This window comes from Pavona decussata, unplaced genomic scaffold, assembly GCF_977016875.1.
Source record: "Pavona decussata unplaced genomic scaffold, jaPavDecu1.1 SCAFFOLD_122, whole genome shotgun sequence".
Lineage (NCBI taxonomy): Eukaryota > Metazoa > Cnidaria > Anthozoa > Scleractinia > Agariciidae > Pavona > Pavona decussata.
In genome coordinates, this window is record NW_028145536.1 from 1,717,501 (window position 1) to 1,732,141 (window position 14,641).

At 38.1% G+C, this 14,641-nt stretch overlaps 1 protein-coding gene across 1 annotated transcript in view; it reads left to right on the top strand.

Annotated features, from left to right (window-relative positions):
- LOC146469592 (neuronal pentraxin-2-like) overlaps positions 1-12,995 on the top strand; it is a 14,621-nt gene extending 1,626 nt beyond the window's left edge. The window contains exons 2-4 of the mRNA XM_085123109.1: positions 10,088-10,307; positions 11,250-11,362; positions 12,546-12,995. Coding sequence (XP_084979235.1) covers positions 10,088-10,307; positions 11,250-11,362; positions 12,546-12,814 — 602 coding nt within the window. The 3' untranslated portion in view covers positions 12,815-12,995. The remainder of the gene's footprint in view (positions 1-10,087; positions 10,308-11,249; positions 11,363-12,545) is intronic.
- The last annotated feature ends 1,646 nt before the right edge of the window (positions 12,996-14,641 follow it).

Sequence of the window (14,641 nt, forward strand, 5' to 3'; positions counted from 1 at the left end):
GGCTTACTGGGGCATGTTCAGTGTCCTATGGTATTTGGTGCAACTGATTAAACCAGGCGATTAAGACTTAGGCGGGTGGATGGCAAAAAAAATTGCTGGGTTCAAATCCTGGTGTTTAAAATCAAGAACTAACTTATTTATCGATTGTAGTATGTCGAGAGATTAGAATATCGTTTTTTGTTTGAAAAGACGTACGAACTTAAAACAGAATTAAAGAAATGATTTTGCTTTCCAACAGCGAGAATGAGCTCGGTGAAGCGATTGGCCAATTCCAACTTATTTTGCGAGACAGTAGTACTACATGAGACCTCAACCTTTTATTCCAGTGGGCACTACTTCTCCGAGACTTTGTGATAGGCTCTACCCACGAAGATGTGAAAAAAAAAAAACAGTTCGAATCAAAAAGCGAATCTCGGCGAGACTCCTGTTATCAAACAGACTGTTCAATCGCCAGTGCTCTCACTGTTTCTGAGAATATATGGAGAGAACTACCATTCCTATTCTCCACTCACCTTCACTCAGCAAAGTCAGCTGTTAGGAACAAACCTTAAGATCCGCAAGGCCGAAGTGATAACTTGCTTCTGACCAACTGAGTAAAATCACGGTGATATTTATAGTATAGTGATGGACAGATGTCAAGTATACTCAAGTTTTGCAAATAATTGATTACGTTGTGGTTGCTACTAGCTTCTTGAATGTTCTCCAAACTTCCCACGTGCAATCTTAACCCAATATATACAAGAACCCCATTTTTATAACTTAGTAATATCAAAAGTAGTGCGCGGAGAGCAGGTTTTATTTGTGATTGATTGCAAAATTATGTCAATGCGATGAATTGCTGCTACACAAATGTCTGCTTGGCAAACGTTTTTAAAAACTAAGCGATGGAAACCTGAGTTTGTCTGATTTGTACACTTCATCTTATGGACACACGGCCGTACTTATGCTGAGAAATATGCCATGATGACGTTAGTAGGAATTAGGGAATAGCGGACGCTATATTGTAAAGGTATCTAAGAGACACAGTACAGCTATGAAAACATTTTAATCGTTTGTAAACTTGACTGATACAAAGTAATTCCACTCAATGGGAAATTTCTGAATCCTCCCCCGCTTGTCTTTCATTTTATTGGATATTTTCAAAGCGTGAGGATAATTGGACAAAGGGCGATTGCAGCAACCACACTGAAACCGTCTTATTTGTAAAACTTGAGTATACGAGAACTTTGTCTTCTGCTCGTGATCAGTAGCAAAGTTATCACATCGGACTTTCGGATTCTTATTTGGTTATTATTATTCTTATTACTGTGTGCGTAAGTTTGAATCCAAACTTGAGGAAACTTTGGTCAGGGTATTCAGTCATTTTAGTTTCTCGTGGTACGAGCGGGTACTGACTCTTGTTGGTTTTCAACACCTTGTAGGCTTTAAACAAAACAACTATTTCATGCCATTACTTTTACCTGGTAAAATCAGTTTATTCAAAAGTTTAAATCACTAATTAGGCACCGTCAGCAAAGGACATTTGATAAATCTATCGTATGCGTTCACATGCGTTTTAAAAGTTTGCGTTGATAAATACCAGCGACAAAGACTGAGCAATAGAAGATTAGGCAGACTGGTCTGGCCATGGCACAGCACACACTGTCTTTTAATTAAGCCGAGATTTTTTCATACTCAAGAAGAAGCTAGGCATGAAAGGTGGAAGAAATGTGGCCGCGTGCTGAAATTTTTTTAGGACGAAGGACGATATTGAAGCTTAGATCTGTCATCATCATCTATACGAGTTTATTGATAAACTACCTGTCCCCTGATTGTAATTCTCTAAGAGGTGGAATTAAAGCGTTTCCATTTATAACTAACTCATAAAAGGACTAAGCTACAATATAACTTGGATGTGCGTTCAATGCGTTCTTCAGTTGACAATTAAGAGGCTGTCCGCGTTAAAACGGATAAGGCAAATTTCGACTTTTTACCGATTTCGCTGATTTTTTTCTATGAACATCAATTATTATATCCCACAAAGAAATATCACATTCACTGACTCAATACGATTTTTTTCGTTGTTGGCGAAACGGTTTACAAGGTGACCTCAAAACTACCCAATTTTACCTTCGGCGGCTCTCCAATTTATCTGTACATCGCCGGTGCTGTCAAAACGTCATTCCTCGGCTTGCTCAAACAGCTTGAATATTTTACACATTGAAGTTCCATTTGTCAATAACAATTTAAATGTTTAACTTTTGTTTTATTTGAAAATTTGACTGAGTTAATACCTCCTCCTAAACTCCAGAATTCATTAAACGTGACATAAAAGTAGTTAAAGCCTATTTTCACAAAAGTGGGACCTGACTTAGGGTCCGATAGACACATTTCTGATCCGCACTAACACCAATCCACTCATGTATGGAATAAAATTTGTGGGCACTTTACGCTGCGTGCCGTATTAAAAGAGGTCCGCGATATCCCCAATATTCATGGATTTCAATCGAAACTTAACATAAAGCCGTCAGACCGATAGACACATTTCTGATCTGGAGTCTTTTAGAAATATAATAATAATCACCAGGTAAATATTTCTGGCCATTCAGCCATATTTTAGAGAAGATCTATCTTGTTACTGGTATTTTAAATGAAACCTCGAGCTATTTTTCTTTCCCACGATGTGCTATAGCAGTGTTTGAGTTGCGTGCTGACAGTTGATCATTTCAAGGTTAATATTCAACACTCACTTTAAAGCGTTACCTTTCTTGTTTGTATGAGTAAGATCAGTAGTAAAAAATTCTCTCTAAAACAAAGAATTAGTTGGGGAAAAAGTTTCTTTCTCCCTCTTATAGTATATGTGAACTGGTTTCTTTACGTTTTGTGACGCAGTGTTTAGTTATCAACGTGTCAAGACTCACGGTGTAATTTATAGTATAGTAATGGACAGATGTCAAGTATACTCAAGTTTTGCAAATAACCGGTTACGTTGTGGTTGCTACTAGCGAATCGTCCTTTTTCCAATTATCCTCACACTTTTAAAATAAACATTGAAATGAAAGACGGGGTTTGATTCCGGAAGTTCTCATCACAGAAGCGGAACTTTGACAAATGACAAACGTACATGGCTCACAACAATAAGAAAATTAAAAGTGGACAGAAACAAAAGTCTTTGATACCTGAACTATCTCTCACAGATACCCGTATTTTGTAGAAAACAACACTACACTTATCTGTTTTTCCAGCAGTATCGTTTTGAAGAGGACAACATTCATTTTTTTTAAATAGTGGAGAACATGAAATGAGGCTGGAAGGCGTTCTCGGCCTTATTTGATAAAATTGTTGATAGTGTCCGTTTATCTATTTATGGCTGTACGTAGAGCACAAGCGTAGGAGTTTGTGAAAAACTCTAGTTTCTTGAATGTTCTCCAAACTTCCCACGTGCAATCTCCACCCAATACATACAAGAACCCCATTTTTATAACTTAGTAATATCAAAAGTAGTGCGCGGAGAGCAGGTTTTATTTGTGATTGATTGCAAAATTATGTCAATGCGATGAATTGCTGCTACACAAATGTCTGCTTGGCAAACGTTTTTAAAAGCTAAGCGATGGAAACCCGAGTTTGTCTGATTTGTACACCTCATCTTATGGACGCACAGCCGTACTTATGCTGAGAAATATACCATAATGACGTTGGTAGGAATTAGGGAATAACGCACGCTATATCGTAAAGATATCTAAGAGACACAGTACAGTTATGAAAACATTTTAATCGTTTGTAAACTTGACTGGTTCAAAGCAATTCCGCTCTAATGGGAAATTTCTGAATCCTCCCCCGCTTGTCTTTCATTTTATTGGATATTTTCAAAGCGTGAGGATAACTGGACAAAGGGCGATTGCCGCAACCACGCTGAAACGGTCTTATTTGCAAAACTTGAGTATACAAGAACTTTGTCTTCTGCTGGCGATCAGTAGTAAAGTTATCACTTCGGACTTTCGGTTATTTGGTTATTATTATTCTTATTATTGTGTGCGTAGGTTTGAATCCAAACTTGAGGACACTTTGGCCAGGGTATTCAGTCATTTTAGTTTCTCGTGGTACGAGCGAACACTTTTTCTTGTTGATTTTTAACACCTTGTAGGCTTTAAACAAAACAACTATTTCATGCCATTACTTTTACCTGGTAAAATCAGTTTATTCAAAAGTTTAAATCACTAATTAGGCACCGTCAGCAAAGGACATTTGATAAATTTATCGCATGCGTTCACACGTATGCGTTTTCAAAGGTTTGCGTTGATAAATACCAGCGACAAAGACAGCAATAGAAGATTAGGCAGACTGGTCTGGCCATGGCACAGCACACACTGTCTTTTAATTAAGCCGAGATTTTTTCATACTCAAGAAGAAGCTAGGCATGAAAGGTGGAAGAAATGTGGCCGCGTGCTGAAATTTTTTTAGGACGAAGGACGATATTGAAGCTTAGATCTGTCATCATCATCTATACGAGTTTATTGATAAACTACCTGTCCCCTGATTGTAATTCTCTAAGAGGTGGAATTAAAGCGTTTCCATTTATAACTAACTCATAAAAGGACTAAGCTACAATATAACTTGGATGTGCGTTCAATGCGTTCTTCAGTTGACAATTAAGAGGCTGTCCGCGTTAAAACGGATAAGGCAAATTTCGACTTTTTACCGATTTCGCTGATTTTTTTCTATGAACATCAATTATTATATCCCACAAAGAAATATCACATTTACTGACTCAATGCGATTTTTTTCGTTGTTGGCGAAACGGTTTACAAGGTGACCTCAAAACTACCCAATTTTACCTTCGGGGGCGCTACAATTTATCTCTACATGGCCGGTGCTGTCAAAACGTCATTCCTCGGCTTGCTCAAACAGCTTGAATATTTTACACATTGAAGTTCCATTTGTCAATAATAATTTAAATGTTTAACTTTTGTTTTCTTTGAAATTTTGACTGAGTTACAATTTTTTCAAAATACCTCCTCCTAAACTTCAGAATTCATTAAACGTGACATACAAGTAGTTAAAGCCTATTTTCACAAAAGTGGGACCTGACTTAGGGTCTGATAGACACATTTCTGATCCACACTAACACCAATCCACTTACGTATGGAATAAAAATTTGTGGGCACTTTACGCTGCGTGCCGTATTAAAAGAGGTCCGCGATATCCCTAATATTCATGGATTTCAATCGAAACTTAACATAAAGCCGTCAGACCGATAGACACATTTCTGATCCGGACTCTTTTAGAAATATAATAATAATCACCAGGTAAATATTTCTGGCCATTCAGCCATATTTTAGAGAAGATCTATCTTGTTATTGGTATTTTAAATGAAACCTCGAGCTATTTTTCTTTCCCACGATGTGCTATAGCAGTGTTTGAGTTGCGTGCTGACAGTTGATCATTTTAAGGTAAATATTCAACACTCACTTTAAAGCGTTACCTTTCTTGTTTGTATGAGTAAGATCAGTAGTAAAAAATTCTCTCTAAAACAAAGAATTAGTTGGGGAAAAAGTTTCTTTCTCCCTCTTATAGTATATGTGAACTGGTTTCTTTACGTTTTGTGACGCAGTGTTTAGTTATCAACGTGTCAAGACTCCGTTGTTCATTTCAGTCTTTTTCAATTAAAACACAGAGGTGTTTCTATTTGAATATAATTGTCAAAACCCTCCTAGCACATTCTCAAAGGTTGGCATTACTTAAAAATTTCTGCTATTCCATCCAGTTGTTCCCTGCATGAAAAATTACAGACTCATTGTGGATCCAGCAGAGACAAGGAGACGGCTTTGTTTTGCTTCTGAAAGCAACTTATTTGGAGAGCTGTCACTTATCAGAATGCGGCGATATTAGCGAAGGAGAGCTGATCTTATGAAAAGAGCGGGTATTCTTGGCTCGTCAGCGACCCGGTTTGCGAGGTTGCCTATCTGCCCGAATTTTTTTCCAGGGATTTATTAGGAGCATTTTGACGAGTGATTTTGTTCTTGCGGCAATATTGCAGATAGCTAAACGCACATCCCAAGTTATATTGTAACTTCACAGACTCAGTCCTTTTATCAGTTAGTTATAAAGGGAAACACTTTAATTCCTAGTCTTAGAGAATCCCGATCAGGGGACGGGTAGTTTATCAATAAACTTGTATCGATGATGATGACCGATCTAAGCTTCAATATCGTCCTTCGTCCTAAAAAAAATTCAGCACGCGGCCACATTTCTTCCACTTTTCATGCCTTCTTCTTGAGTTTTTATGAATAATTCAATATTCATTCTACGCTCAATTTAAGGACGGTGCCTACTAATACCGAAGTATTTTTGTGCGGTTTATGACTATGCGGGAAAAGCAGATCTTAGCAAGGCCTATTGGAATCCAAAAAGAAAATTGGGGGTAACCACGCATTTTTCAGAGATAATTAAGCAACAATATCTCTAAAAAGAGCCAAAATACTAAAGCAATGTATGGGATTTTTTCCTAAATTGAAGCTTAATTTTCTCTGAAAAATGCATGGTTACCCCCAATTTTCTTTTGAGATACCAAAGGCATTTGGTAAGTTCTGCTTTCTCCGTATAGTTTTAAACCGCGCAAAAATATTCCTGTGATTAATAGGCACCACCCATAGGAAACCCGAGTATCTCGCGATGCGCAGAACGTATGCGCAGTAACAATAGTAGGCACCGTCCTTAAAGAGTTAGCTGGGGAAAAAGTTAGTTTCTCCCTCTTTATATAGTATGTGAACTGGTTTCTTTACGTTTTGTGACCGCCGCGCAGTTTTTATTTATCAACGTATCAAGACTCCGTTGTTCATTTCAGTCTTACTGAATTAAAACCCAGAGGTGTTTCAATTTGAATATTTTGTCAAAACCCTCTTAGCACATTCCGAAAGGTCGACATTACTTTAAAATGCCTGCTATTCTATCCCGTTGTTCCTGGCATGAAAAATGACAGGCTCGTTGTGGATCCAGCCGAGACAAGGAGATCTTTGTTTTGCTTTCTGAAAGCAACTCAAATATATCAGCGCATTTGACGAGCTGTCACTTATCAACTAGCGAAGCAGAGCTGATCTTGGGAAAACACAGGGTGCCTACACAAACTATGTGACCGTTTGTATTTTGAATTTATAGAGGCAATGTATGGGAATATCGAAAATCCTCGTATTATCGTACTAGATTGCGATAGATATTCTCATTTAACATCAAAATAAACGTAGTTTTACCTTAATGTGTGTTGTCGTTCCTGAGGTTGAAGACGGCGATTTTAGCCATTTGAAGGGTTCGGCGTTGAACGTTCACTCGAGCGTAATAGAAGAGTGACAAGGGAGGAAAACTTGTCTTGAAAGGGTTCCAGCGCCGGAGCGATTTTTCCCCCAAAAAACGCATCGCTCCGATTTCAAACTTCACAGCATAAAGGTCAAAAGATTTTCGATTCTTCTCGTACCTTCCACTCGAAAATCCATCCAAACGGCCCGGAGCTAGTCCTCGAAGAAAATCAAAATCCCACAGTCTCCGAGCGACTGGAATGCGTAGCAAAATTCATACGTGCCCGCAATCTAGTACGATAATACGAGGATTTTCGATATTCATATACATTGCCTCTATAAATTCAAAATACAAACGGCTTCCTTTTTCCAAAAAAGGGGACGAGTGATTACATTGACGATGGCACGTTCAGCAACGGTCAGTGTAAAATGCAGACTGCAGACTGCAGACTGCAGACTGCGGACTGGGGGTAAAATGCAGACTAGGGGTAAAATGCAGACTGAACACTGCAGACCAGGGGTAAAATGCAGACTAAATTAAATTAAATTTTGTTCGGTTGGGCAGGTTATATCCCGGAAAGTATTCATTCCTTTTAAACCGTGAGAACTGTTTTCATTTTCTACGATTTTTTCGCAATCGCTAAATTCCTTTCTCGTTATCTGCGCAACAGAAATCTTTTCATATTTGATTGCTACATTTACTCAGCTTTCAATAGAGACAAAAATGAGCTCGATAGGACATATATTTACGGCCGTCGATAAAACCAGGAACATGGAACATTACGGAACATTCCGGAACATCCCGGAACATCCCGGAACATTCCGGAACAACCCGGAACACGAAAGAAAAAATTAATAAAAATAAAGGAAAAATAAAAAAAAAGTGTGTATATTTATTAAATAAAATGAAATTACATTGTATCCGAAAAAAATTCATATAAGAAGAAGTACGGAGTAGGTGGGACGGCAGTATAAATGGGGTAGATGGGGTATGTACTTCAATGCTCATGTATCCCTTATTATAATAGGGAATATGAAGTACCTACGATAAATGGGGTGTTGTAACTGACCACACTGAATGAAGGCGCGAGTACTTTCCCGCCATTTGCAGCACGTGCTTATCGTCCGCTACGCCAGAAAAGGAACAGTTCCGGCTCGGCTGACCAAAAAATCAATTTCCTGATGTTCGGAGTGGAACTAAAAGTCGTTCGCGCAGTCTTTTTACCAAAACCCTCCCGGGCTTCCCGCGTCTTCGCCTAGGGCCTCACGTTCCGTATTTGTACTCCTTTGTTGGTCGTTCGGGAGCTTGGATCCGTTTCTCGAACGAAACTATTGTTACTGCGCATACGTTCTGCGCATCTTAAGACACTCGGGTTTCCTATGGGTGGTGCCTGCTAATACAGGAATATTTTTGCGCGGTTTAAAACTATGCGGAGAAAGCAGAACTTAACAAACGCTTTTGGTATCTCGAAAGAAAATTGGGGGTAGCCATGCATTTTTCAGAGATAATTAAGCTTCAAGTTAGGAAAAATTCCCATCCATTGCTTCATATTTTGGCGCTTTTTAGAGATATTATTGCTTAATTATCTCTGAAAAATGCGTGGCTACCCCCGATTTTCGTTTTGGATTCCAATAGGCCTTCCTAATTAAGATCTGCTTTTCCCGCATAGTCATAAACCGCACAAAAATACTTCGATATTAGTAGGCACCATCCTTAAGTTTCTTACCTTCATCCAGTGTGGTCAGTTACAACGCCCCATTGTACTACCGTCCCACCTACTCCGTACTTCTTCTTATATGAATTTTTTTCGGATACAATGTAATTTCATTTTATAGAAATATACACACTTTTTTTTCATTTTTTCCTTTATTTTTGTTTAATTTATTTTTAATTTTTCTTGTATCTTAATTTTTTTTTCGTGTTCCGGAATGTTCCGGGATGTTCCGGAGTGTTCCGGAATGTTCCATGTTCCTGGTTTTATCGACGGCCTATATTTACCGAGATACGAATTTTTTCAGTTTTCTGTACTCGGTTTGTTTACAATGTAATTAATACACGGCGGACGGTAGTAAAATGCATCCATCCGCGCACTTTAAAATTCACCGATATATTTCGAAAGCACATCGTCAAATGCATTTTTTTTTTCAAAACTAAAACATTTAAATATTTTGTTGAGCGGTTTTTCTCTTTTTATTTCGAAGCGAATTCATGGAGAAATAATTTTTGAAAGTATTGGAAGAAGTAGGGCGCCGTCCCCAAAAGTCACGCAATGAAATCCTAAGTTTTTTTTCGCAAGCAGTCAAATTCCTTTTTCGCTAACAACGCTACATGTATCTTTTTGGAATTCTACACTTACTTATTAACTTTCTATACAGACCAAAATCACTTCGAGTGTTTTACAGTCAACCCAGGTCACGCGTGAACGATATTTTTGAAATTTGAACGGAGTTTTGAAATTTACATGTCAGTTTTCAAAATCGCCAACGAGATTTCAGAGTTCCCGTATAAATTTCCCTAGCTTATTGACAGTAAAAAACTATGAATTTTTCTTTACATTGCAAAATTGAATATTTCAAGAATAACAATTGTTTCCCAAGTATTTTGAATCTTTTTTTCAGTTAATGCGTCTTTTTCGGAACGATTTCCAGAGAGATGTCCAACATTTCATTCACACGTCGGACATTACAAAGAGAAATTCGAATGTTCATTTCATTCTTGGAATTACTGTTCACGTGTGACCTGGATTGACTGTAACTTTAAAAAGATAGTCTTTATAATTTAGTCTGCATTTTACCCCTAGTCTGCATTTTACCCCCAGTCTGCAGTCTGCAGTCTGCAGTCTGCAGTCTGCAGTCTGCATTTTACACTGACCGGTTCAGCAAGACACTGACAGCCGTAACCGCATGTCTGTGGCTAAAGACCGCTGAATATAAAGGGAGCTTCATCAGTTATGCCACCAGTCAATACGACAATGAATTCCTGATGTACATGTCCGACAACGGAAAGATAAGAGTGATTGCGGACAACAAAATACACGGGTAACCGTTTTAGTACATTACAATATATATGTTATTGTCATATGACCCCTAAAACTATGAATTTCTTATCGCTCCATACTCTAAAGGTCTGTTTGCCCATGCGATTCTTGTACAACTTTTGACGCGCTCAAGTAGTACTTAACTCGTATTGAAGGGTGGCGTTTTCAGGGTTTTAGATTTAACCAAAACCTTAAAAAAACCGCCCAGTTAGACTCGAAAATAATTAAACCAACAAATAACACTACAATCCAAATCCAAATTTTAAGTACCACAGATGTCATAATCGTGGAAACACTAAGTCAAACGAGCAAATGGTTACCTGTTACACTAAAGGAAAGTTACAAAGTTTTCATAAACAGAAAACAAAGGAAACCACTACCGTCATAGAGGTTGGAAAATGTGAACTTAATTCCCCAGTCCGGAAGCTACGGATGTGAATAAATATTGCTGTTTGGAAATCGGGTAAAACACCTTTCCTCCTATTTGAAACATTACTTTAAAACCCAATATCAATGTTTAAACTAAAAATGGCCATTAGCTAAAGGTGTCCCCCACCTACTTTTCAACCAATAAACTACATGGGGTTATTTTTGTATTTCTTCTTATTCCTTTTTTTTTCCCTTTTTTCTTATTTCGTTCTCTTGGTCCAAAAATCCAAGCTGCGTACAACACAAATACCATCACTGAAACAATCGCTTATAGTCTTCAGTTCAAACCACGAGAGGTTTGGAAGCATAGAAACATTCATTAAAAAAAAATAATAATAACAATAATAATAAACGTTCAATTCAACTAACTGTTAACCCACGTTACAAAACTAATTCTTCCAAGAAAATGGTTAACATAAGATAACTGTCTGTAATAATTGTGTTGAAAGCAGTACCAGCTGACTATCTTTCCTTTAGTTACTAGATTACTATACTTTTTTATGTCGATCTGCAGATCCACTGTGACCATAAACGACAATGACTGGCATCATGTTTGCGTGACCCTGGGAGATGCATTCAAAGTGTATGTGGATGGGGCAGGCAGATTTTCACAGCCGGTGTCGAATCGTAAGTTACTTTATGATATACTTGCAAATAAATAAGCATCACTTTAAATAGAAGTTAGTATAAGAGGCTAGACTCAGCTCGTAATTGCTATCATCATCATCATCATCATCATCATCATCATCATCATCATCATCATCATCATCAAATCCAAAAAGACAACATTAGTGTGATTTTCCTTACCACTGTCGCTAACATCACCATCATCATCATTGCACAAATCCTTGTTATGATCATCATTAAAAAAATAACAACAACAACAACAATAACAATATGCTTATCATCAACAACAACATCCTTATAATTAACTTTACGACCATAATCATCATTGCACTATTCCATGTCTTCGTTATCATTAGACTCATCATCAACAACAACATCAATATTACCATCACCATTAGCCCATCATCGGCATTTTTTTGATCATTGTCGTCATTAATAACAACAAGTTCATCATTACAATCATCAATATTTTCACGGTGCTTGGCGACAAGATGAGCGATTTAAGTACTGAGAATTAAGTTACTTACAACCACCCCAACTTAGGAGAAACGTCACACAAAGGTAGAAGCATCGTCATTTTTTCCCCAGCATTTTATTGAGTTACCTAAATCATTTGTTTATTTATTGATTAAAATTGTCAGACTCTTTTCTCCTTTGAATGTTTGACATTACGCTTGGGCTTGTTATTGTAAAGTTAAGCGTCGAAGACATAGAAAATTTGCCCTAATTTATGTGTCATAACACCTTAACGACTCTTGTAGTGTAACCTGATGTTTAAAGCGAAGATTGAAAGTCTCAGGACTTCGCATCTTGCGAGTACACTAGACACTAATCATATAAGCAAATTACCTGCATCTCGCAAGCACATTCAAGTATAGCATACTTTGTAAGATTTGTCCCAAGACCTTTCGTCCTTGATTGTAGGTTAACCGGATTAAAGAATCATAATTTCCTTTACATTAATTTCTTCCACCTGCCATTTCCGGGTTGCTTTGAACCTCATTGACAAAGTGAAGCTTCCTACATAGTTTTTATTATGGAAATACATTTTTATTCATACGCAGACAAAACTAATTTTCATTTCAAAACCCGTCCACGAAACCTTGCTTTCATAACAGGGTTCAAATCAATACGGGAATCACCTACTAGCAACAGAAAATCACAGAGAAACGTTTTGTTTCAGCATTCACCATAGATGCAGGTGGAAAGCTGATTATTGGACAAGACCAGGACAGACTCGGAGGAGGTTTTGTCACAGCAGACAGCTTTAAAGGTGAAATGACGGGAATCAACATCTGGGATCTCGTGTTAAGTGCTGCAGACACATCGAAGTTGGCCGAGTTATGTTCCGCTGGAAAAGGGAATATTCTTAACATGGCTGACTTGGGTGAAGATAAAATCAGAGGGGACGCAAAGATGATTCGCTGCGACTGCGAACCACGTTCCAATTGAATTCATGTCAAATTTGGGGTTGTTAGTAATAGAGCTGATGGGATTGCCATATGACCACCATGGAAATAATATTGAAGTTTACATGTCATTCATGTTATGGCAAATTTAGTAATATTATATATTCAAGGTGATGGGATTGTTGTACACCTAGTCTGATATCATGGCCAACATGGAAATAATATTTGATATATATTTGCGTGTATAACCAAGGAAATAAAAGACTTAACTTGACTTGTTGTTTCAATTTTACTTTTACTTAATAATAGGGAGATTAAGCAACTACGACGGCAACGGTAACGAAACGTCACCAGAAAATATATCTTTATCTCATTTGTGTTACTTCGCGATTATTTCAACTCGCTCAACTTTTACAAAAATGGCGAACTATCCAGGAACCAAATTGGTAGGAGTGGCGCACATGTTAAGAAAGAAAATAAAAACTTCACCGTCGTGCGTTCACGTTTTCCACAAAACCTGAAATGTGGTCATTTGACGTTGTTCTTTTGCAGAGGCAAAGAAATGTACCAAATTGTAAAACGCACGTGCAGAGCGATTGTTTTTGCTCATTAAACCTAAAGTTTTGCGGCGTTGTCGCTGCCGTTGCCGTGGTCGTTGCTTAAGCTCCCTAATATAGCCTTGGCTGGTGAATATCTCAGGAATCCTTTAGAGATTAATCTGATAAAATGGCGATAGTCATCGCCAAAGGAAAAAAGCTAGTAAATTTCTTTGCGAATATTCAGGCCATGTCGAAGAAGTGTTCTGCATTTTGAGATTACAAAGGCTTCCCTGGCCTTACGGATTAAGTCTCGGCTGGAGTAGACATTTTTTATGGGTATTAATTGCGTGTCGCTAGCCAATAGCGGTGTGGTTAGGAGCGGTGAGGAAGTGTTCTGCGGTTGTAGTGGGTTTAGATTTATTGTTAGGATTATTTATAGTGCAGCGGTGTTCATTAAAGCGGTCTTTTAAACGTCGTTTAGTCTCTCCTATGTCTGTCTTCTACGTCACGCAATCGCAATGCAATCTAACCTCCCCAACGAACTTGGGGAGAAAAGATTGCATGACGAGCTAAAAGAGCGGCTCCGAGGGAGGCGACACCGTCTTCTGTGTATGGGAGAGTTTGAGTGCCCAGGTTTTGCCAGTGCCTGTTGCACAAATTTTCAGTTTTCAGCTGTTTTTTTTTTTTTTTTTTTTTTTTTTCAGTTTCCTCCACAGCTAAGATAAAACTAACAAGACTGGGCATGAGTACAATTCTGTCCCAGCAAGGGAGAGAGCAGTATACTCAACATTTTGGACGTTTCACGCCCGGGGGGGTGGGGGGGGGGGTACTCAACAGAGACTTGGGTAGGGAGGTGCGGCCCGGGCGTTCAAACCCTGACCCTGTTTAAGACACAATTCTCTGATTTCCTTATTCCGTTTAAGACAGAATTCAAAATTTTTAGACCCTTTCTAAGACATTTAACCCAAAATTACTAGTACTCTGTTTAAGACTAGAATGAAATAAGAATACACTAGTTTCTTGCTGTATTTTATTGGCGGTCCTTTGCAGATCAGTTTAACTTAATTGAAACATGCTTTGTTCTTTAAAAGACCAATAAACAGATATCTCAGCTTATCCTGTTTAAGCTATTAGGTCGTGTAGCGATACCCTGTTTAAGACAGAAACTGATGAAATAGATACCCCGTTTAAGACAAAACACTCAGAAAACCATACCCTATCGGGCCGAACGTCCCCGTTAAGGTCACATAAGGGAGTACCCCCCCCCCCCCGGGTTTCATGGTGCTTGAGTTTTTTATTGTTGACAGTAAAAATAGTATTAAATAGATTTC